The following is a 23158-nucleotide window of genomic DNA, read 5'->3' as shown; positions in this document are numbered from 1 at the left end:
CCTCCGTGCCGCAATGCTCTTCAACCGAAAATTTGTGCTCGAAATAGAAGGAGTCGCTGGGGTGGCGCGGGACCGTTTTTGGCGTGAAGAGAGAATTCCGGTCGCTTCGAATTTTGGTCGCTAGCACAGCCGGCTTGGCGGCGTAGGCAAGCGCACCACTTTGACGATCATCCTGCTGTAAGGCACAGCAAGCCAGGTTGGGAAGCCATTGGACAGAAGGACCAACAGATAGAGCCAACACAACATGCATATACATATGAGGAGATGGGCGCACCACAAATTAGTTTGAGATGGCATCCCTCGCTTGAGTCTTTTCAAGTCCCCACCAATCTAATCGCTCCCTGCTTCGGAGAGAATAATAATACCCTTCTCTTTTTTCTTCCGGACGATTGATAAAACTGAGCTTGCCTTTCTCGTAATAACAAGAGAGAAGGATCACCTCCTACACATCTACGCACACATCGACACAATGGCGAGATCTAGGTACGAGGGCCTCTGGTCCAAGTGGCTGCTGCTGCCCTGCTGGATGGTGCAGATGGGCGGCTCCATCATCTTCGGCATCTCGGGCGCGATCCTGCTCATCGGCGCCGTGTACGGCGACCAGCTCGGCGACGAGCTCGGCGACGACGGCAACGACTTCTACGGCTACTCCCTCAACGCGCTGGCCAAGTGGCTCCGCGTCACGGGCGCCGTCGTCCTGGCCTTCGCCCTCATGACCTTCCTCTTCTGCGTCGTCGAGATCGTCCTCTTCGCGACGCGCCGGCTCAACCCCGCCGTCGTCCTCGCCTTTTCCTGCTTCAAGGCCTCCGGCTGGGCCGTCATGGTCGTCCTCGACATCGCCACCGTCAGCCAGGGCGCCCGGTTCCCCTGGCCCAACTTCATCCTCTCGGCCGTGCTGCTGATGACGGCTTTGCTACAGGTAAGGAAGACCAGCATCCCCATCCCCATCAATCCCAATGCGCTAGACCATGGCTAACATTGATGCCCCCCTTCTACAGCTCATCGTCAGCGCCAAGTACACCCACCACCAGCGCCTGGTCGCCCGCGACCGGGGCCACTACGAGAAGACGGGCGCGAGCGCGGTCGGCATCGAGGCCGGGTTCTACCAGCCGGCCAACGGCAACCACACCCATGTCTCCTCCGGGCCCAAGGGGCAGCAGGTGCAGCAGCAGGACACCGAGTACCGGAGCCCGAGCCCCGACGACCTGTTGGTCGCCGGCAACCGGGACGAGACGACGGCGCCGCTGTTCGGAAACCGGGACGACGAGGCGGGGGTGGAGAGAAGGCAGCCGCCGCCGTCGTACTACTGAGTGGGCACGCATAATACTGGGGTGGCCGGGTGTAATTGCGATGTGGAGATGAGGCGTGTGTAGAAGGATGACGATTACGGACTGTTCCGAATGGGCAGTGTTTATGAATAATAGAACGATATCAAGCCTCCTGAAGTGTGTCAGTCTCTGCACCCACATGTGACTATAAATTGCAAGCCATCTGCTATCTTACCGTCGCATTTGGATTCCAAGTATGAGTACGCTTATCAAAGCGATGCTCTGTGTACCAGATCCCCACTCACGAGCGAGTGAGTATGTACTTGAATGGCAACGGTATTGAAGCGACTACTCGTTCACTACCGAACCAAGGAAATCGGTAAACATAAGTCCGAAATTCTTCAACGGACTTTAAGCCACCATGCATGATCGGAAGATGGACGGATTGTTGCATCGAGTCCCTAGCGGCGTGCAATTTGTCCCGCCCGAGGCGCCCGTCAGATTTGTCCACTCCTCGCCCGCGCAAATGCCCGCCCCTGAGCGGACTTTGGAGCGGCCAACGACGGACCTTACTACGCAACCATCAAGCACGCGGGAAAGACGCGGGAAAGATGGAAAAAACGACATGAGTCATTCATAGCCTTGTCCGTAGAGGGAGAAAGTATATATATATAAGCTGTCTTTCTGCTACAGATGCCGTCTCTCACTGCCCCCTTTTCCAACTTAGTTCACAACACACTCCCGACACACTCCCGACACACAACCCAAAACAATCATCCAAATATCCTCCCACCCAATCACCGACACTAATCATGTCTCTCACTCCCACCACCAGCTCTCCCACCGCCCCCCTAGTCTGGCTCATCACCGGCTGCACCTCAGGCCTCGGCGAGCGCCTGGCCCTGCACCTGCTGCGCGAGCGCGGCGACCGCGTCATCGCCACCGCGCGCGGGCCCAACGCCGAGGCCAGACTGCAGACTCTCTCGCAGGCGGGCGCGTCGGTCCTCGAGCTCGACGTCACCGATGACCAGACCGCCGTCCGGGCCGCCGCGGACGCGGCCCTCGCGGTCCATGGGCGCGTGGACGTGCTAGTGAATAATGCGGGGTTTTTGGTTATGGGGATGGTGGAGGATCTTGCGTATGTTTTTCTTTTTCTTATCCTTATTCTTTGAAGTGGAATCTACTGTGCTTTACTATGGGCGGGTTTCCATCGTTTCCCCTTTTCGGTCATAACTCCAGCACACCAGTCCGCGCAATGTTTCTCCAAATCCGATCAAAGCTTCATCTTTGCAAGAACGCTCTTGCCGTTCAGCTCCGTCCCTGCCTCCTGTTGCGGAAACTAACTAACGGTTCATGTAACAGGTACAAGGACTTCCTGGCCCAGTTCGAGACCAACGTCTTTGGCGCCATCAAGGTCATCAAGGCCATGCTGCCACACATGAGGGAGAGGCGCTCCGGCACGGTGGTCTTCATCGGCTCGAGGGCGGGTTGGATCGGGGACGGCGGCGTCAGTGCGTACTGCGGGTCCAAGTTTGCTCTTGGTGGTACGTCTCCTATTTACTTACCCCCTTTTCCATTCTCAGGGGCAAAGTACAAGATTGCGATTTCTTTTTCTTTTTCTTTTTCTTTTTATCTCCCTTTTTTGAGCTACGCTTAGGTATTGAATCATTCTTCTCACTCAGAATGATACTGATTTGCTGCCCACCCAGGCATGGCCGAAGCCTTGCACAACGAAACCCAACACCTCGGCATCCGCACCCTCCTAGTCGAGCCCGGCCGCTTCCGGACCAAGCTGCTATCGACGAGCAACATGCAGGCCGCGACCTCCAAACACTCCGAGTACGCGGAACTCTCGCAGAATCTCCTCCAGCACCTGGTCGAAGAGGACCAGGCGCAGCAGGGCGACCCGGACAAGCTGGTCCGCATCCTGGCCGACATGGTCCGGCGCGAGGGCTGCGCCGCGGGCAGGGAAGTGCCGTTTCGCTTGCCGGTCGGCAGCGATATGGTCGCGGATGTACGGGGGAAGTGCGAGGATACGCTGGCGTTGTTGGGGGAGTGGGGGCCGGTTCTCGCGGGTACGGATTTTGACCCCTGATTTCTCACGGAACGACAGTTTGGTGCATAGTCGCGAGGGTATATGTCACTCTTCTTATTATGACACAAATGACGATACTTTTTTTGGCAGCGAGCGATCTCAACAAAACTGTTTCATTGTAAAGACGTTGGAGGGCACTAACTCCTGTAATTTAAACCAGGCAGCTGCCTGTCATCGTCTCGAGGTTTGTATCATGCGTGACCTTGTCACACCCACTCTTTGAGACGAACATCGTTGAATCAGTGGTTACCGATAAGGCATCATGAAAGTGATAAGATAGCAAGGCAACCTTGACCAAGATACTGAGGCACGATGCCACCCTTCCTACGCCTCTGTCCATAAGCACAAAGACATAGCATTGAATAATTGATGTTTTTTCATACCAGAAGAACGGCATTTTATGAAGCATCTTGGCGCAGGGGAAGCGCGCCGGGCTCATAACCCGGAGGTCCTTGGATCGAAACCAAGAGATGCTAACTTTTTTTATTTTTATTTTTATTTTTTTTTCGACCTTGTGACTGCTTGCACGATTGTTCTAGACTATGTCCCATTGCATTATTTGCCTGGACTTTCCGCATTTCTTCCTTTTTGCACGACCACTGAATGCGTCACCTCGTTGTGGTAGACATCAACCCTCAAGCCGAAGTAGTAGGCCGGACCACCAAAGTCACCTTGTGCCACGGCCGATCCGGGTCGGAAACTATCATGCAGCATCAGTAAATTTGTACCTATGATGAGCCTGTATTGCTTTGCAGTAGAAAAAGGAAAACTGCAAGATCCGAAAAGATAGAAGGAAGTAGCATACCCGTAGTTCCGATCGGCTGCCAGCGGAAGTCGAGATCGCCGTTGAAGGGCCGCACGCCCATGTTGCCCTTGACGCCGCTGGTGCCCTGCTCGGGCGTGACGAGCTCGAGCTGCAGCGAGTCGTTGGCGGGGTTGCAGCCGTAGACGACGTCGAAGACGCCGCGGGGGTCGCCGCGCTCCGTCATGAACATCTTGGTGGTGTTGTCCTTGGGCTGAGAGTAGACGCGCACAATGCTGGTCAGTACAGTATCATCGCCATGTTGTGGGTGGTTGGCTCTGCGCGTGGAATTACCTCATACTCGCCGTTGATGACGGCGCGGCGGATGGGGTCCAGGGGATACGTGATGACGCCGTCGACCAGGGTGAAGGTGTCAGTGGTGTTCCCGGCCGGGCTGACGAAGAGGTGGAAGTCGCCTCCTATAATCCAGAATCCATGTTAGTCGACATTTCTTTTTCAATAGCCCGATACTGTACAGACAAAAGGCAAAACCGCACCTCCCCAGAGCCATGTGTTCATGTAATGGCCATCGGCAGCCGGAAAATCCGGGCTCTGGATCTGAATTGAGAAGCCGCCGGGAATATTCTTCGACGGCGCCTCGGCCGGGATCTCGCAGCCGAGAGCGACGCCGGCCGACAAGGCAACTGCCGATACAACTGAGATGAACATATTTCTGTTTGTTCGGTCGGTATAGCACGCACGGATTGTTTTAAGGAGGACGAAGTAAAATTAGGTTGATGTCAAAATGGAATATGCATGTCTCATCCAGCCCCAGCCGAAGGAAACGGTGAGAATTCCTGACGCTTTATAGACGAGGGCAGCATCGCAGGACTTGCTTATTATTGGCTTACATTCCGATCTAGTATTAGCCGGTCCGGTGGATGGATGGACGTTGTTGGCCCTTCTCTGCAGGCGGCAGTGGAATACGAGGCTGGCTAAGGCTGCACTGTTCGATATAATGCAACCCCAAGATCCCTGCTGATCCTGCAGTTGGGTCGTAGCGCTGATTGGAATGGGTTGAGGGGTCTCGACCACCTGCGTGGCGTCCACTCACAGGCGTCGACGGCCTATTATCATCCTGCAGGCTTTCCCCATCAGGCAGGCAAGCCCCCCGGCGGCATATGCATGGGGAACCAACGCTACGGGCGTCTTGGCCCGTCAATCAGACGCTGGCAATTATCGCAAATAGTTTACTGCTTACCGTCGTCGGGACTTCCTACCGCTTTTTCAACGGGTCCAGGTCGACGTGCAAACATGATGTTTTTTCTTCAGCTCTCATGCAAAGACGCAACCCACAGGGGCGTCATCGCTCTTGCGTGCTACCGTGCCGACCCGAGCCGCCGCGAGTCTATTGGTTCGAACTTCCATCCGGCCAGGCAAAAGGACATTTATCGATAGTTGTGCGGAACCTAGCCAAGCAGGCCGATAAGCCAAGACAAAGCCCACGAACACGATGTTGAGAATGGCCGGCATACCACCGATTGCATCTTTCTTTTCAGGATAATGATTATTCCCCTTCTGCCGTGCGAGGTTGTCTTATACACGATGTGCATCTAAATATATCAAGTCTATTTTGGGTGCCTTAGTATGTACCCACCGAATGACGGCTTCTCTCTTTCCCCCTCACAGCTTCGGCCCCCCACCCGCCGCCCTCGCCGCCTCCGCAGGCACCTTGTACCCCCAACCCGCCAACCCGACGCGCTCCCCGGGAAACGGCACCGCGTCGAGCCGGACGGCCCGGCTCACCATGGGACTAATCAGCACATCCGCCGCACGCAGCGCGTCCAGCGGCGGCCCCCCTCGCGCGTCCAGCCCGCGAGCTCGTCGCGCGCCATGCCCCGGTACGCCCCCATGACCCCCTGCCGCTCGGCCTGGTACGCCGCGAACGCCTATCGGAGCACCGCCGCGTTCGGGTCCGGCTCGTGGCGAAGTAGGGCTGTTAGCTGGTTCACGAGCGAGGCGGCCCCCTCGAACCCCCCGTTGGCGCCCATGCCCTGGTTCGGCAGCACCTTGTGCGCGGCGTCGCCCACCAGCACCGTGCGGCCCCAGTGCCACATGCGCACGACCCCTTCGTCGAGGTTCGCGCCGCCGGCCGCCGCGCGGGTCTGCCAGAGGTCGCGGAAGGTGAGGCCCGTGGCGGCGGCGACGCGGGTGTCGAGCCAGGGCGCGACGGCCGCGTCGGACGCGTCGATGGTCTCGTCGAAGCCGCTGCGCTCGCGGCGGGGCTGGTCCAGTTTGAGGTACGAGATGAAGTGCACCTCGCGCTTCGACGTGAAGAGCTGGAGCAGCGCGCCGTCGCGGTGGAATTCGAACTGTTGCTCGAGCTCTAGACCCGAAGAAGAACCGGGTTGACGTGAGGGAAGAGGCGAGCGGCCGAACACGGCGCGATAGTTGGCCGAAAAGGGAACCGCGTCGAACAGGCCCTCGGGCGCGTCGCGGCGCATCAAGTCGCGCACCGTGCTCCAGATGCCGTCGGCGCCGATGACGATGGACCCCTCCTCGCGCGTGCCGTCGGCGAAGTGGGCCGTGACGCCGCCCGCCCGCCGCTCGATGTCGACGAGCTGCTTGCCCGTCCGGACGTGCGCCGCGGGCTCGCGCAGGGCGTCGTAGAGCATCTGCCCCAGGGAGGCGCGGTCGAACATGCGGACCGGGTAGCCGTGGCTGCGTGCATTGGTCAGTTAGTTAGTCCAAACGTCACTTCCTTCTCCGCCAGGACTTTTCTTCGCCCGCGACTTTATCTGTGTACTTCACATTAACTAGAGGGGATTCTTACGCCAAGTGAATGAACCCAAAGTCGCTGTACTCCCGCATGACGTCGCCCTTCGGCCCGGCGTGGGTGATCTTGGTCAGCAGGGACGAGATGGCCTCGGTCCGGTCGAGGAGGCCGACCTGGTGCAGCAGCCGGAGCCCGTGGGGCCATAGAAAGAGGCCGAAAGCGGTTGAAGGCGGGATGGCGTCGCGCTTCTCGCACAGGACGTAGTCGATGCCCGTCGTCTGCAGGGCGTGGGCCAGGTACATGCCGACGGGGCCGCCGCCGATGATGATGGCCTTGAACTTGTTCTTCTTCGCATCCGCCATCTTTTCTTTCTTTCTTTCGTTTTCCTCTGGTAGATTAGTCGATCAAGGTGCGCCAGATATTTGACGAATGAATCGCAATGATGAGCATTTATTTACGCAGCGAAACAGAAATGAAAAGGCGCCATGGTTGAGAAAGTCCCAGTGAGCTGGCTGACTGAAGCTGAAATGACCATCTTGCATTCAATTCAATCAGCCCATCTACACGAACTGCACAGCAAGCACTACAGACAGCTCGCCCGTGGCGCAGTAGCGCCAGCAAGGAATCGAGGTAAAAACCCAGCAAAGCGGTACAGGATGTGGGTGTTGGTACGCTGCTAAACGAACGCAGGTGAGATTTTAGGCGAGCAGGCAGGCGCAAGCAAGGGATGCCAGCTCAGCACGTTATGTACCAAGAGGTCAGCACCACTGGCGTTGGTGTGCGACTGGCTGCTCGTTAGCATGGTTTATGATAATTGACGCCCACTCTTTCCCCCGAATGAGGTGCTGAACCAATTTCCAATTGAATACGATGGGGACGTGAAGCTGATGTTATCTGCACTCTGTGATGAATGCTTGGAGTAGACACAACGAACAGCGTGTAAGTGGAAGTTTAGAGCCCCCGGCGACTTTTACTCCAATTCCAGTTAGGGAATTTGTTGGTTAGGGGGCAGTGTCAGCGCCCCCAATCAATAGGGAACGGGTTCTCCCCATAGCTCCCTCGCTGCTTCCCTCCCAACAACAAGTCAGTAAGAACTTTGAACGCTCTCGTCCCGTCTCGTCCGTAAAATCAATCCCATTCAGCAAAGAAAAAAACCCGAGCGGAGTTCACTCCGTCCCCGTCGAACACGGGCGCTTCTGCTACTGCACGGCGCATACGGTGCACATTGGCGCAACGGACAACCTCCGACATGACGTACATGGGGTTGTGGCACACGCCGTCCTTCCCCAAACGTCAATTGCCCAACTCCCCTGCGAAAAGATCAAACCCCCATCATCCCAGGTCGTCATCATCCTGAATTGCCGAGCGCATGAAGAGCTTTTGACAACCGCCACCCGCCGCAATTGAATCGAATGGTTACCTCACCAGAAAATGATCCCATCCGCGATTCATGCGACAACCCAGGTCCTCAGCGCAGCATGGCAGAAGCAGGGCCCTTCCCTGACCAGAAGCCCTGGCACCTGGCACCCTGACACCCTGCCAAGGCTTCCCGCGAACGACCTGAACGGTTTCCCCTTCCCTCGCACCCCTCATCCTGCCCTGTCCCTCGTCTTATCATCATTGCCTGAACAGGAAAGCCGGACGAATCGAGCGATAGCAGAAAAAACCAGGTTTTCCCGTCCAAGTCGCTTGGCCCGGCCCAAGGGAAAGGGGCGCGCCTAACACAATGCTAATGTTTTGGCAGAACGTTTGAAAACGTCGGGTGGGGATTTGGCGGCTTTTCTTCTGCTAAACGTCGCTAAACTTGTGCGTCGCGTCGCTGTCGCTTGAGCTGTCGTTACGTACACCCATCACTATTTTTGTTCATTCGTGTCTGGTACGTACTCTAAAATGGCTCGCAGGCACCCATGCATCACCGCCATCCGCAGCGGCCACTCACTGGTTTGATGCGCACATTATATGCATACAATCCCGGCCGGACATCAGACGTGGCGGGCGGGCAGATCTGAAACAAAAGCGCCCGTGGCGTTTGATGTATAATAGCACGACCGAGCAATTGAGCAAGAAAGAGCGACAAACGATCATCGTGCCAAGGAATCGAATGATGGATGGCAGCCCACCAAAAGCTCAAACCGCAGCACACCAAGTTTGGAAACACACGTCCATCGTTTGTATGATGTGTGTGGATTAGGTAGCTGCGGTGGTCGGTAGGACCCCGAACATACCGCTTGCCCGACATTTGATGACGCAGCGACATTGTAATCTGTTAGGCCCCCGTGGAGAGTGCGACTTTGGAAAGGGGGTTTGGTTCATTTCCCCAAATGCCAAGTTCCGAGCCAAGTCGAGTCAACCTGCCCGGGGCGCTAAAGCTGCACCATGCCCACCGCACAGCAGATGGGAGATGCAGCGAGATTCTCTCTTGCCCTGCATTTTGCTTGTTTTATGGGGACCAGGGTAGGTGTCGGAGATGAGGTCTCGGCGGCCGTAAGGGTGATTTGTTGGCTCGTTCCTTTCAGTGAGCCATGGAAGGAGAGATTGCGCTTATGCGTGCACACGAAGTGATTTCACTCATCGCAGTGGACGATGCCAATCATGGTTATGATGCTGATGATGCAGTTAAGAGATTATAATACAATATGAAATAAAACAGTTAGTCTATACGCTATGCAACCACTTTCTATGACCCGCCGCCAGTCTCCCGCAAATGCAATCAGAAGCGAAAAAACACAATGCATGATTCGTCCATCTCTCTCTATCGATTTCTCTCGCTTGATGATATATCTCTATAGTCGAAGCAGTCGAAGAAACATTGACAAAAAGCGATTTCCCAATCCTGCTGGTATTTCCCGGTGGTGATGTTACTTTGGCTGGACACTGACTTGTAAAATTCGATCTCTCTTCATCTCTCTCCCTTACTCTCTATTCGACTTCCATAGATTTGACATCCGAAATATACACACGCAAACAAGATATATGAAATTCAAGCACTTGGCGCCCCCTTCTCGTTATCGTGACAGGTAGTAACCACCAACACCCTTCTATTTTACCCAAGCAAAGCAGACATCTTAGTTGCCCATGCGGAGAGCACGGAGGATGTCACGCTTCTGCTGCTTGTTGTTGCGGTTGGCACCACCGAAGCCGCCGTTGCCGAAGCCGCCGTTGCCGAAGCCGCCAGCGTTGCCGCCACGGTTGCCACCACGGTTGCCACCGTTGTTGTTGTTGTTGTTGTTGTTGTTGGCAGGGGCAGTGGCGGCAGAGCCGAGCTCAACAGGGACGGTCTGGGTGGGGAAGGTGCCGGAGGAGACGGGAGCGAGCATGGCCTTGACAACCTTGTCGGCAGCCTGGGCCTCAGGAGTGCCGGCGTTCTGGTTGGCGGCAACGGCGTCGTTGAAGTCCTTCTTGTCCTGGGCGAGCTGGGCAGAGACGGCAGCGATGTTGGACTTGGTGGGGATGGTCTTGGCGTTGTTGGTCTGGGCGTTCTTGTTGGCCTGCTTGACGGGGAAGCAGCCACCGAAGGGACCGGCCTGAGCGTTGTTGCGGCAACGGACAGTGCAGATGTTACCGGTGGAGGCTGTGGGAGCAATGTTAGCAAATGAGGCCATTGGAGAGAATGAGTGTTATGGTTACTTACCACCAGTGCAGTCGAACTTCTGGGGCATGATGACGGTCATCTCAAAGTCCTTGAACTTCTCCTGGGAGAAGCCGTTGGCGCCAGGAACGTTGTTCTGGACCGTCAGGTTCTGGGTGATGATACCAGTGTTGCCCTGCTCAATGAGGTCGCAGGCGTAGGGGCCGGCACCGTCGGCGTTGACCTGGTGGAGGGTGACGGTGAGCTTCTCACCGGGGCCAGCCTCCGTCACGGCGTTGGCGGCAATAGCGTTCTCGGTGTTCTCGCCAATGTCGATGTTGCCGATGATCTCGTTGCGGCCACACTCGTTGACAATGTTGTCCTTGATCTCGGCATCACGGATGATGGTCGAGTCCTGCTGGCAAGGGTTGATGGTTGTGCAGTTACGCGCAATGTTGGGGTCAACACCGAGACCGACCGAGGCGGGCGAGCCAGCCTTGCCCTGGATCTTGAGGAGCTGGGAGTGGGCTTGGGCCACAGCCACGAGGGCGGCCAGCGAGAGCATCTTGAGGGAAGACATCTTGATTTGTGTGTTGGGAATATAAAGCGGAAGGAGTGTCCGGCACCGGGAATAATCGAAAAAAAAGAGGGACGGAACGGTTAAGTGAATACAAGCTAGTAGCAGCGTAAGTATGTAAAAGAAAGAATAGAAGGTAGACGAGGCTAATCCACAGGATTGCACAAGGACAGAAGTAAACTGCTAAGAGGATGAAGAGAATCGGCGTGGAGAACAGAAGACAAAACTGACGATGGTGGTAAGGCATGACCAGCTATATACGCGTTGCTCGCAAGTTCTCACGAGCTGTCGGGTTTCAGAGCGGGACCACAATAGTTGCTGGGTGGCTAGTCGAGACAGGATGCCGAGCCTCTGGCGAGTAGCGGCGTGGAGACCAACAGCGTCCAGGGCCGCTGGAAGTGTGCTCCCAATCAAACACGACCATCTCCAACAGTTCCCGTCGCATGGAGGTGGGTTCGCCCATGGAGTCGCAGGGGGGGTCGGCCGAAGATGAACAAAGTGTAATCCAAGCATATCCGCGCTGCAGCCAATCAAGGCTCAAGCGGGACAGAGGCAGTTCCCATGACACAATACGCCATTGGTGGGATGGCCCCCCCCCCATGGCAGCTAGGGTTGGATTAGCCGACTCCACAAGGAGGCTCAAAGCCAGGAGGGACGGGCATGCAGGGGAGGGACATGGCTGCTGGGCGCGGTCGGCAGTAGAACAACAAGCGGAGCCGTCACAAGGAGGTTAATTCTTTGGGAAATTTCGCATCCTGAGCGCCCCCCAGCGTCATCTCTCGTCCGAAGTGGCAAGTGGACGGGACGGGCTGGATGGGCTACACGGGCACTGCTCAACGGGCGCGCGACAGGGGAGGAGGAAAAGAAGGCAGAAGGCCGAAGGGAGAGAGGCTCGAGAGGTAGCACTGGTCCTCAATCTGGTTCAGGTCGGGCCCTGTACGCCGGGATCTGAGGCAGCAGCCAAGCGAGGGCATGTGGAGCCGAAGATGGTTCTCGACGGTTGGGCAGGGGCAGGAGACAGGCCTATAGTTGACATTGGGTATTTCTTAAAATGAAGCTGGGCCAAGCGGCGGTCGGGCGGCACAGCACCGAACCCAGTGGGTGGTGCAGAAGGTGGTGCTGTGGTGGGCGGTAGGCGGCGAGGCGGGCACAATGGCACTTGGTACGGCGCCAGTACCCCCAACTTCCAAGGGGCCGGCCCCCAAAACTGCCCAAGGGTGTGCTTGGGACGGTGTAAGCAGAGGTCGTCTAAGGTTTCGAGTTCTGACGCAGAAGCAGTGCCGAGAAACCACCAGAGAGCAAAGCAGGAATGGCAGAGTAGCATGCCAAGTGGTCGGGGCCGTTGAACGTACGATGTGGCCCAGCTAGCCCGCTTCTGGAAGCCCGCCCACACTTAATTGGAACAACACATCGTGGGTTGGCCGGAGCTTGCATCGCTGTTGCTACTCGCTACCGGCTTGCAACGAAATTGTTTCTGAGGGACGTCCGGAGTATCGGCGCGTTGTAATACAATCCAGATCGATCATCGATGATCAATATGCCTTACTCGGAATTTTGCATGTGTGTCTAAAGATGGTCGATTGACGTTCAAATCGGTGGTTGTTGTTTGCTGATCTGCACTGAGATCTGTTCCTGACAGCTCCTTCTGTTCTGTTATGTCCTGTTCGGGCATGACCGTCTGCCAATCGATTCCGTCAGTCTTGGTTTGCTATGAAAATGACATGCATCGCTTCAATCCAACGGTGCAGACTCGAGCGTGCCGGAACCCGATCTACGCCCTTCATGCGACGCCCTAGTCCTAGTTGAGGAAACAATTGAGGTTGTTGCCGTGTCGGGTCAGCCCGCCCTCGCCCTGTCCGCCACACCCACGTAAAAATCAGAAAGCCACCTGCCGAAGTTGCCTGCCAGACCAGACGAACAAGAGAAACAACCTTCTGTCGATGGCCCGGGAAGGGTTTTGGCAGTCACAGGCGTGCCGGAATTGGACTCAGAGATTGTGTCCAGGGAATGAAGGGACAGACCCCTGATCGAACCCCTGCACGCCGACCCCACCGCATTGGCTCCTTGCGGCGCATCTGTCGCGCCAAGACGTTTCTTGAAATATGGGTTCGTGGATCCTCAGCCACCCAAACGGGCTAAATCCCCTTGTTTCCCTTTTCCTTCGCTGCTCTCTTTTAAGCAACATCTCCCGACCCCTGCCGGCGCCTGCTATCCAGAAATCCTACCTTGTGATGAGAAGGGAGCCCCTTCAAACAACCAGGTCTGGGTTCGACCGGTATACGGCACCACCACCCTTTTCCTTTTCCCACTGATGCCAATTAACCTCGTTCGATGTTCCTGGGCAACCCCGGACAATCAGCTCGCTTTCGTCCGAAGCCTTCTGACTTGGTAATTATTGCCGCCGTTATTTCCTTGGCTGCTCGTGTCGTGTTTCGAGATGTTCGCCGGCGCCTTTGACCTTGGCCATTGCCAGCCCATGAAACAACAGTCTCGTTCCTCGGCCGTAGCTGCAGCCTGCGCCATCGTTCATAACGGGAAATTCGGACGCTTGGCATCTGCCATCCCGCGAAACGTCCTCCATATTTGGTCCGATCGGGTTTTCTCGATCCCTCTGGCTGGAGTTTAGCTCGACTCTCCCAGACTTTGACAGCAACCAGGAAGAGAGAAAAACACCGAGCCTGGGCCGCCATGCCCGTTATAAAGCGGCACATCTGCTCCTTCCACCGTGACCGTACGGTCGCTCAAGGTTTTTAGCTGCTCTCAGGCTTCTGCCCACTCCAAAAGTGCATGAGGCCATATGCGTGCACGCTCTCGTCCCTCATACAGCTCCGACATTGAGCAAAGAACACTTCCATCTCTTCCTGTAGTCAAGAGCTTGGTAAGAATCCGGCGCATGACTTTGGCTAACACCAGGGTCTCTTACCTTGGACCACCCAAGCAGCGGCATCTGTATGGCTCCCATGGCAGGGAAGAACTCCTCGGCCGCTGTACGATAGTACAGTCCGACCAGTCTTGTGGTCCTATGGAACTTGACTTTAGCACCCAGCATGTCCAAACGATTGACAGAACCCCAAACAGGGCTTTACGCGACGACGGTACTGACTTATCTTTAGGCCATGTGCCGTATGGCAATTTGGCGGTACGATGTTGAATATTCACAAATCCTGCTTCATGCAAGTAGTTCCCCCCGAACATGGCGGCGTGCGATCTGCCCCCAAGCTTGGCAAAAGCCTCGATCATCAAATCGCAGAATCTGACCAGGGGCCAATCCGAAGGTAAAGTGCCGTCATCGCAGTGAACTGCACCGTCCACATCCTGCAGTTCGACCCATCCGCCGGGCTTCAAGTTGCTATGGGCACATGGTGTTAGCCGAGACTCCACGATTGTGGCATCTTCCAACGAGTATCAAGAAGGAGCCGACAGGCAGAGTAACGTACTCGTATACCTGTCTCAGTAACGCCACAGGCGATGATAAGATGGGCACCATATTGCGCAAGTGGACAAAGTCGATGTTATCGCCATTCAACCAGGTATCCTCAACATCATCCACGAGAAACTTGACATTCGGCGGCACCCATACTGGCTGTATTGGGCTTAGATCCAGGCCCGTGACCTCGGCACTCGGGAACAAATCGCCCACTGTAGGAAGTTGAGTCTGTCAATGTCGGGGCTTTGGGTGTCGCGGAGACGCGCAGATGGGTTGGCCGCAAGAAACAGGGCTTCGAGTTGCCTGCTTACCTTCAATGGCCCAGATTCCGGTTCCGGTTCCCAAGTCCACGATCTTCTGTGGGTTTTCATCGATTGGCGCGTAGAATAGTTTACCGTTTGTTACTTCCATCATCATCGCATGCAGCATGTCTTCCCGATTCTGTTCTGTTTCATCGTTCGGTATGGGATACCGTCCATGTCGATACTATCCAGCACAGCACAAGTCAGATTCAAGCCCCTCGCAATCGCGTCTGTTTCGTCTCAAAAGTACGTGCCTTGTGATATCGTCGCCCGTTCCGGTAGCTGTGGCCGTAGACACTAGATCCGACCGAGGTGGTGTCGTCAAGCAACTCTACGTCGAAATCGCTCGGCTCGAATTCGTCTTCGTCTTCGATGGTGCTGGGCGAGCCGGGGGCTATGGACGACTCGGCGGTATCTGACGGTTCGGACCACGACGCATTTGTTGGTAATGAGACCGTCGAATGGTTGGAAATATCATCTATATCATTGCACGCCATTTCAAGGAATTAGACATTGCGCATGCTTGATCTCGCTCGGGGAACGTAGCAAACAAATGACAATTCGGGGTCGCTAGTGCGAAATGTACAGCTGGGGTTCAAACTGGGGACGGGGTAGGCCAGTGATGGTGGCGGGGCAAATTGATCAAATCGACAAGCGTGCCGGTATTGCCCATCCCAGCGCAGGGGGGAAGGGCGCTTGCTATTTGAGAACACACACCTTTGCCGTCTCCCATGGTGAGAAAGAGAGCCGCCGCTGCGGTCCGGACTTGAGCAACGAGAGCGGAGGATGGTGATGCGACAGATGCGATGAGTTGTCCTTGTACTGGCACACTATCCTCATGTGCCACAGCTTCGAGCTTCATGGTGGGAAGGAGAGAAGCAGCAGGGCTAGTCATGGCATGGTTCATATGTAAGTAAGATGTAGGTAATACGTAGTACGTACTAGTGGTGAGTGGGGGTGTTTATCTGCCGTCCCCGCGGTCGACACGACTGGATCGGCTACCTGGTTAGTTGGAGCAGACGCTACGGCCAGCCTCGGGAACTTTGGGGACGGAAAAAGCAAAGAGGAAAGGAAACTGACTGCCGAGCCAAGATGGTGTCGGGCGGCAGGTAGGTTAGATGAGTTGACTTACATATTCAGCTGCTTCCCACGCAAAACCCTAATTTCTCAGGCTCGCCAGTCGTCCCAACGTCAGAGGTAAACCATCCCAGATGCAGCTGCTGCCAATGTAAAACCAAGCGAGGGATGAGACAAACCCCGCCGTACAACTCTTGAGAGCAAACACTGCTCACACCGCAGACATTGTCACGATACACAACTGCTGCATAAGCTGCAACTACCCGACTTTGGGCCTCAGTGATAGGTTTCACGATGCTCTGGTGCATGGTAGTGACGCTTGCCACGCCCATAATGCCTGGTGTCAGTAGATAGCGAGCGGCCCCGGTGGCGGCCTGAGCATTAAAACTAACCGACGGCTTATTGCATCGCGGGTATGCCGAGACGCGTGGCTAAACCAATAGCAAGCCATGACCGCTGCTCGCCTGTGAGGGATCGGATAGTGTCTGTCAGGTGCCCAAAAAGCAACCCACCGGCTGGAAAATTTTGTATCGCTCGTCAGATATTGAGGGACCGGCCGGCGACGAGTAACGGCATGTCAGCTTCGATAGTGCAGCCGCCGGACTCCCACGGAACATGACCTGCCCAAACATGGAGCGGCAAGCCGTTGAAGAAACAACGCGGTGGCGTATGCAGGTCTAAGACGCCGAGATCTGTTGAGAGACGCATTGCCAATAGGGTTTAATAAAACAGATACGTGGCAATGTGCTGTCTCTGAAAAAGCAGCAGTCTTGGTCTCAGGTCGTCATAAGCACAGACTCGCAGGTCAAGCGGAGGGTGATGGAGACGCAAGCAATCAGGACTTCACCCGGCTGTACGGGTACGGGGTATGAGCGTCCCTCACATCTAACCTTGCCGCCGCAATAGCGGGATAGCGCAGGGCGACGGTTTGGGAAGGAACCAATATTGGGAGACTGAGGTCGGGAAGAGCGAAAAGTCAGATGGGGAGCCGGCGATATTTGCATCAATTGATTGATCTCCCTTCTTTCCCCAGCTATTGATTGCTCTCCAGCCTATGGGGATCGGCGGGGCATTGGGGGTGTGGTGCGGGAGTGCGGGGATGCCTGGTCCAACAGCTGGGTTTAGGCCGTGGCCTCTGGATTGGGTCAGCACGGAAAGCGCATTTCCAACAAACCCACCACGCCGCCACACACCAACTCACTTGTGCATGCATCCCAATCCTTCCACTCGGGATCAGCATCAAATGAACAGCATCCCAGCCCAGCATCAGTTGGATAATCCTTGGGCAGGTCTCTTCATCGTGCAGTAGGTACATGTCAATTGATGCAATACCAGCGTCGTTATGCACGCCTTTTCCACTTTATCCTCACGAGATGGGTCCATCTATGTATGTAGGCCGATAGGCAGACCGGCAGACCGACACAATATGACATAGGTTTGATTAGTCGTTGTTGTTTCGATTGATTGGGTGATAGGAATCAATTAGAAGGCCGGGTGTGTGGTCGATCTAAGAATAAACCTACCTACATGGCTAACTTACATGTCGGTCATCTTAGCTCCTTCCCATTTGACTCTTCCCGCCCTGTTGGCCATTCCACTGGAGTAACTAACTGACGCTGCTTCCATCCTTGACACATCTATCGCAATCGCATGCTCTCCTTCGACGCGGACTTTAGATCCTCTCCGACGTGTGAACATTCAATTGGATCCTCCGAAGAGTCCAAAATCCCACCGGATCTTTCTGATATACCCCGCCCTTGCCGCCTAGATCAAATTTCAATATTTTACTCGAGGGGCATCGACGAAGCTGATGACAGTGCAACTACACCAGGCTTCATTCACCCCGCGGCGCTTGCTCACATCACCCATACCTGCCTCTCTCACTCATACGCCGCAGCCACCATCTGCCACACACCGAACGCACATACCTGACAGGCAAGAATGCCGGTTACTGTTATCACTTTTATTTGCTCTCGCGGACGCCGGTCGGTGTAACAGATATGCTTGGCCCTCTGTGACCACACACCCTCACTCCTCTCCCCCTTACATCCCTACGGCGCCGCCTTTTCTCTTCATCTTCAGTCATCGCACGTTCTCTTGAGTTAGGTTGACTGGTCAGTGGGCAGTGCCTGGATCTTGTGTCCAACTCATACACCTGGGGGTTGTTTGTTTCCTGCGATTCGCTCTGCTTGTTTTACTTTATAACTTGTCTGAAAGAGGCATTTCCTCGCTTGCATTCAATATCAGATCGTGCCTACCTTACCCATTCAATCCTCCAATGTACATAGACTTTCCGACTTCCATGGTTTCACTCTAGCACAACCTCAGACCTGCATCTACGCACTCCGGTTCGTTACCAACAGCTTGGTACTGCTGCATCCGCCAGCCCGGCCAAGTCTTATTGTTTCCACGGCACCGCAGTCCTGCCTCTTTCCATCAACCGTGACGACCGAAACCGTACGCATACAACAGGTCATGGTCATTGTCACAGCGGCTTCCCAGCCGGCACAGCATGGCTTGCTTAAATCCATCGTACTTCCCTGCCTTCTCGCCCTGGTCGCAGTCTTCCTCGTCCAGCAATTCCGCTCATGGTACCGACTGCGACACATCCCCGGTCCCTTCTGGGCATCCGTTTCCTCATTCTGGATGGTCCGGAAGGCCTTGACCGGAAACCTCCATGAACACCTCAGAGACATCTCCGAGCAATACGGTTCGCTTAGATCCCTGTCCCCCCAACGGCTTCTTGCCTCTCGGCCGACGGCTTGTCCGTGGGACAAAAACAAACTGACCCTCACACAGGCCCACTCGCCCGTATCGGCCCAAATGAAGTACTGACAACGGACCCGGACGTCCTCCGTATGATGTCGGCTGTTCGCTCTTCTTATACCAAAGGGGACTTTTACGAAACCGGCCGCATCTGCCATGGCGAGGACAACGTTGTCTCGCAGCGCAACGAGGCAGAGCATAAGGCTCTCCGGGCCAAGATGGCCTCTGCTGTAAGTTGGTATCTGAACCATTGACGTGGTATTTCCGGTCACTGATTCGACCGTGCTGCCTCATAGTTCGGGGGAAGAGAGAATGAAGGCTTCGGCTTCGGCGCAGGCATTGACCGGCAGGTTACCCTATTCATGGCCTTGATCAATGATAGGTACTGTTCCACATCCACCGACTACCGCCCATTGCAATTCTTCGAGAAGGTGTCTTTCTTCACCCTGGACGTTATCGGCGACGTCTCATTCGGAGAACCGTTCGGTTACCTGAGCCAAGACCAGGATCTCTATCGATACCACGAGATCCACGACTCATCACTCCCAGCCATGAACATCATGTCGACCATGCCTTGGTTGGCCAAATATGCCCAGGCCTGGCCCTTTAGCAGGTTCATGCCCAACGAGCACGACCAAATCGGTTTCGGCCGTCTCATGGGGTAAGAATCAGCACGATATCAATGCCCCCAATAGGGACTGGTAGTTAACATTTCTGCGATAGATTTGCCAAGTCATTCGTCGACCGGCGACTACAGCCTGGCGCCAAGCCACAGAGAGACATGATGCAGGCGTTCATCAACAGCGGCATGACCCGTGCCGAACTGATACAACAGGTGTTCGTCCAGACGTAAGCATTCTCACCTCTCCCGGCAAGATTGTACTGATAACTGATGCATTTCCAGTATTGCGGGCTCCATGACCACCGCAACTGCCATCAGCATGACCATGCTCTGCCTCATCACGACACCCGCAGCCTACATGGCCTTACGTCGAGAAATAGACAATGCTGCTGATCTTGGCAAATTGAGCTCGCCGATTAGCGACTCCGAAGCGAAGAAGCTGCCTTACCTCCAAGCCGTAATTCGAGAAGGGTTGCGCATGTACCCGCCCACTACTGGCTTGGGATCCAAGCAAGTCCCCAAGGGTGGCGACATTGTCAACGGATGCCCATTGCCCGAGGGAACTCAAATTGGGACCAACTACTTCGGCCTCATGCGATCCAAGGATCTATGGGGCTACGACGCCAACGTCTTCCGGCCTGAGAGGTGGTTAGAGGCCAGCGAAGAGAAGTACAGATTCATGGCCAACCTGGTGGAGCTCGAGTTTGGCTTTGGCAAGTACCAATGTCTCGGCAAACCCATCGCGATGATGGAACTCAACAAGGTCTTTGTCGAGGTAACGTTTCCCTCCCACTGCGACCCTGTCCTCTTTTGTAACGATGTCTGGCTAACTGGCATTGATCTCACTAGCTACTGCGACACTTTGACTTCACCATCGTGAACCCTCAGACGCCGATTAGAGCGTGGAGTGCGGTGTTTTGGGTGGCGAGCGACTTTTGGCTGCGCATCTCCCGGCGCGAAGATCGTAAGAGCTGCAGCTGTGAGAAGGAAAGCACATCTTGATGTTTATGATGGGCGCGACAGAGCTTGCGTCATGATGATAATGTGTTCATATATACCCCCTCTTGAGTTTCTCGTGCGTAGCGTCTCAATTTACATACATTTTCATGCACCGTTTGATTGCCACCATGATTTGGTGGACCATGTGCAATCGAAGTTGTCAGGCATATCTTGCGCATCAGTCAACCGTCACCCTGGCAGATTGCGATCTGAGAAGAAGGCTGAGAGGGAACATTATATCGACACGTCCGGAAACACCACCTGCTTATTTCATGAGGACTCGATTAATTACTTTATTACCCTTGCCTTCGTTGGTGTGTTATTATCTAGGGAAAGGGCGTTCGCGCAACGAAGTGTTCCAGGGATCTATCACAGTTGTGCACGGATCATGGGGTAAAGAGCCGAACCCGTGCCTGTACAATGGATTGGATGCATGTACGTTTCAAGGTTGCTTTCTTCCCCAATCCCATTCCCTATGATCAATCAAACCGACCCATTCATACCACAGCGTCCCAACCAGATAACTTCCGCTCAAAATCCTCTTGCTTCTTCATCTTCAAATCAGCAAATGAGATAAACTCTACGGAGTAAACTGAGTGGAAATCTTCATAAACAGAATGGGCGACGCTGCTAGATATGAAGCATACGAGGCCCTTCAACGTCGCAATATCCCGTGCGTGCTCTGGCTCGAGGATGCGCTTGGGTACTACGGCATGAACACTGTCCTGTTCCGACTTCACATTCTCGTATCATCGATTGATACCGCCGCCGATGCACTCCAGCTGGAGGGTTGGACCCTGCGTCAACCGCGACCAGATGATCTGCGATCATTTCTCTCGGACTTGCCTACTTCTAGCTATCGCCGCTTCTTGCCTCCGGACTGGGTGGAGAATCCAGTAGAGCCCTGGCCCCCTCTGCCTCCGGGCCAAGAGGTGCCAAGACAGCCTGAACTTGTGCTTCTTTCGGCCGACTTCTGGCACGTCTCTCTCGATGGGCACGAGTCCATGTATCCTCCGCTCGAGACCCTCGCCGACTCCTTAATCACTGCGATGCTGGACTCGCCCGATGGAACTATGCTGCAGGTCCGTCTGGGTGTTTACATATGCGCGTTGTACTCCCAAATGCAAGCCCTGAAAGACCCCGGCTTTGCGGAAAAGCTGAGTCCTGCTAATCGCCATTTTCACAATGACGGCGTCAATGGTATGTTGGTAACGACCATTCCCGGGATCAACCGTCAACGCGAGTTTCGGGACAAACCCAGGAAGTCATGAATGATTCGCATGGAGTTAAGAAGGGGAAGAAAGTCCGGTTATACTCACACCAACGACCTGCCTTCCGGTCAGGTAGCAAAAAGTGCAAAAACATACAACACCGAGGATTCCCAGGTCGTCACCGACCCTAGTACTAATTCGGCTCTCTGCTGCTTATATATGGGAGAGCGGACGGGATCCCTAGTATTCAGCAGGATATGGTCGTATGTGACAGAAAGATGCCGTACTGTAGCTCATATCGAATCAAACTCTTGCTTGTCGCACGCATAGCCGAAAGCAACGACGGGCAATGATTTCCTGCCAAGCATGTGAAGTGCAACGTAAAAAGGGTCCATCCATTGATCTCCCAAGCCACTGCAAGAATAAACCGACCAAGTCTCCTCAGGAATAAGCAGGTCTACTACAAAACACTCGTTATTCCAGTAGTATTAGTTTATTCCACTGTTATTCCCTCGAGTAAGTGGAATCATCAAGACGGTTTATTCCTGCGCCCGCTTGTGTCCATGCGTGCAAGAGGAAAAGGGCTCCGCCTCCCGACAGCAGCTATCAAACGCCAGCTCCCAGCGATGGGAATCCTGACTGGTTTCCATGCCGTCGTTACCGTGATGACTGGGGCGGCCCCCCATTTGTCAATTCCGGCAATGATGTGTTGGAAAGCTCTGGATTGTGGTGTTGTTTTTTGTCTGTCTGCCATTCGTTCTCACTCCACCGCCCACCAACACCGCGGGCCCGTGTGTGAGCGGACGCGTGCCATCGTGACTGGTCACGCGCAAAGCAATGGCTTCTTCTCTATTTATGAGGTGTGTATGCGTACGTATACCCAAGCTGCCACTTAAGTTATCCGCGTGATCCACGCACGCCTGGTAGGCCCAGGCGCGCTCCAATGGTGGCTCACTTTCGGAAATCTATTGAATTGAAAAGATGTCGTGCTTGTATTTGATTTGCCGGTCTTTCCATTATTATTTTATTTGGCTTTTCTGCCTCCCTGGTTTTTTATTCTATTTCCTATAATATTCCAGTTGGGCATCGAGGGAAGTAGGTAGCACCCAAAGCAAGAGACACCTTGCAGCATCACCAGCATCAATAGCAACGACGACAACGGCATCAACAACGGCAACGACAACGGCAACGACAACAATAACCCAACCGGCACCACCAAACCGACGGCAGCCGCCGCTCGCCGCACGACTTTTTTCTTTCCTTCTTTGAACCAAAGATCTTCGCATCACGTGAGAGCCGCTCAACCAAGCACGTATCATGTTAATCCACAAAAGACTCCCAGGGTCACCTGCCGCCCCTCCCTCCGACGGCAACATCTTCCGCGAAGCGGCGCACCCGCACCACCACGTAGTAGTAGCCTCCCCCGAGCACGCGCCGCGGTGGCGGCGGTGGTACGGCGGCATGGAGGTCGGGTACTGGAACGCCCTGGGGGCCATCCTGATCGTCGTCTTCCTCGGGGGCTCCATCGTGGCCATCCGGCTGCTCTGCCTGTGGCGCCGCGAGGAGCAGCGCGAGGCGCGGCGGCGGGCGGCGAGGAGGCGGCAGCGGGAGCGCAGCAGGCGGGGAAGGCAGAGGTAGGGCGTTGGTGAGAACGAGGGAAAGAAAAAGACACCTAATTTGGCAAGCAAGGCAATCCAGTGAGTCTCGGCGAAGACGAAGGGGGTGGTT

At 55.1% G+C, this 23158-nt stretch overlaps 9 protein-coding genes across 9 annotated transcripts; 5 read left to right on the top strand and 4 right to left on the bottom strand.

Annotated features, from left to right (window-relative positions):
• Window positions 1-469: 469 nt before the first annotated feature.
• PG985_011706 (uncharacterized protein) lies at window positions 470-1310 on the top strand (the record flags this gene model as incomplete). The annotated part of the gene is made up of 2 exons (XM_066831473.1): window positions 470-919; window positions 999-1310. The coding sequence occupies 2 exons, from the start codon at window positions 470-472 to the stop codon at window positions 1308-1310; spliced, it is 762 nt and encodes a 253-aa protein (XP_066679523.1).
• A 770-nt stretch (window positions 1311-2080) lies between these two features.
• PG985_011705 (NAD(P)-binding protein) lies at window positions 2081-3363 on the top strand (the record flags this gene model as incomplete). Its single annotated transcript, XM_066831472.1, has 3 exons — window positions 2081-2406; window positions 2631-2812; window positions 2978-3363. The coding sequence occupies 3 exons, from the start codon at window positions 2081-2083 to the stop codon at window positions 3361-3363; spliced, it is 894 nt and encodes a 297-aa protein (XP_066679522.1).
• A 635-nt stretch (window positions 3364-3998) lies between these two features.
• On the bottom strand, window positions 3999-4834 carry PG985_011704 (carbohydrate-binding WSC domain-containing protein; the record flags this gene model as incomplete). The annotated part of the gene is made up of 4 exons (XM_066831471.1): window positions 3999-4063; window positions 4169-4379; window positions 4460-4584; window positions 4663-4834. The coding sequence occupies 4 exons, from the start codon at window positions 4832-4834 to the stop codon at window positions 3999-4001; spliced, it is 573 nt and encodes a 190-aa protein (XP_066679521.1).
• Window positions 4835-5788: 954 nt separating this feature from the next.
• PG985_011703 (6-hydroxynicotinate 3-monooxygenase) lies at window positions 5789-7243 on the bottom strand (the record flags this gene model as incomplete). The annotated part of the gene is given in 4 exon segments (XM_066831470.1): window positions 5789-5918; window positions 5930-6054; window positions 6067-6826; window positions 6939-7243. The coding sequence occupies 4 exon segments, from the start codon at window positions 7241-7243 to the stop codon at window positions 5789-5791; spliced, it is 1320 nt and encodes a 439-aa protein (XP_066679520.1).
• Window positions 7244-9946: 2703 nt separating this feature from the next.
• PG985_011702 (uncharacterized protein) lies at window positions 9947-11029 on the bottom strand (the record flags this gene model as incomplete). The annotated part of the gene is made up of 2 exons (XM_066831469.1): window positions 9947-10452; window positions 10513-11029. The coding sequence occupies 2 exons, from the start codon at window positions 11027-11029 to the stop codon at window positions 9947-9949; spliced, it is 1023 nt and encodes a 340-aa protein (XP_066679519.1).
• A 2747-nt stretch (window positions 11030-13776) lies between these two features.
• On the bottom strand, window positions 13777-15252 carry PG985_011701 (uncharacterized protein; the record flags this gene model as incomplete). Its single annotated transcript, XM_066831468.1, has 6 exons — window positions 13777-13887; window positions 13950-14046; window positions 14130-14375; window positions 14464-14665; window positions 14765-14939; window positions 15010-15252. The coding sequence occupies 6 exons, from the start codon at window positions 15250-15252 to the stop codon at window positions 13777-13779; spliced, it is 1074 nt and encodes a 357-aa protein (XP_066679518.1).
• Window positions 15253-18307: 3055 nt separating this feature from the next.
• Window positions 18308-20222, top strand: PG985_011700 (uncharacterized protein; the record flags this gene model as incomplete). The annotated part of the gene is made up of 6 exons (XM_066831467.1): window positions 18308-18542; window positions 18632-18828; window positions 18895-19259; window positions 19322-19447; window positions 19503-19995; window positions 20070-20222. 6 exons carry the CDS (start codon window positions 18308-18310, stop codon window positions 20220-20222), a joined length of 1569 nt encoding a protein of 522 aa, XP_066679517.1.
• Window positions 20223-20836: 614 nt separating this feature from the next.
• On the top strand, window positions 20837-21490 carry PG985_011699 (uncharacterized protein; the record flags this gene model as incomplete). The annotated part of the gene is made up of 1 exon (XM_066831466.1): window positions 20837-21490. The coding sequence occupies one exon, from the start codon at window positions 20837-20839 to the stop codon at window positions 21488-21490; it is 654 nt and encodes a 217-aa protein (XP_066679516.1).
• Window positions 21491-22747: 1257 nt separating this feature from the next.
• Window positions 22748-23068, top strand: PG985_011698 (uncharacterized protein; the record flags this gene model as incomplete). The annotated part of the gene is made up of 1 exon (XM_066831465.1): window positions 22748-23068. The coding sequence occupies one exon, from the start codon at window positions 22748-22750 to the stop codon at window positions 23066-23068; it is 321 nt and encodes a 106-aa protein (XP_066679515.1).
• Window positions 23069-23158: the final 90 nt, after the last annotated feature.

Source organism: Apiospora marii (assembly GCF_038362585.1).
Source record: "Apiospora marii strain CBS 49790 chromosome Unknown utg000009l_segment0_segment0, whole genome shotgun sequence".
Lineage (NCBI taxonomy): Eukaryota > Fungi > Ascomycota > Sordariomycetes > Amphisphaeriales > Apiosporaceae > Apiospora > Apiospora marii.
This window is presented reverse-complemented; position numbering and strand designations above follow the sequence as displayed.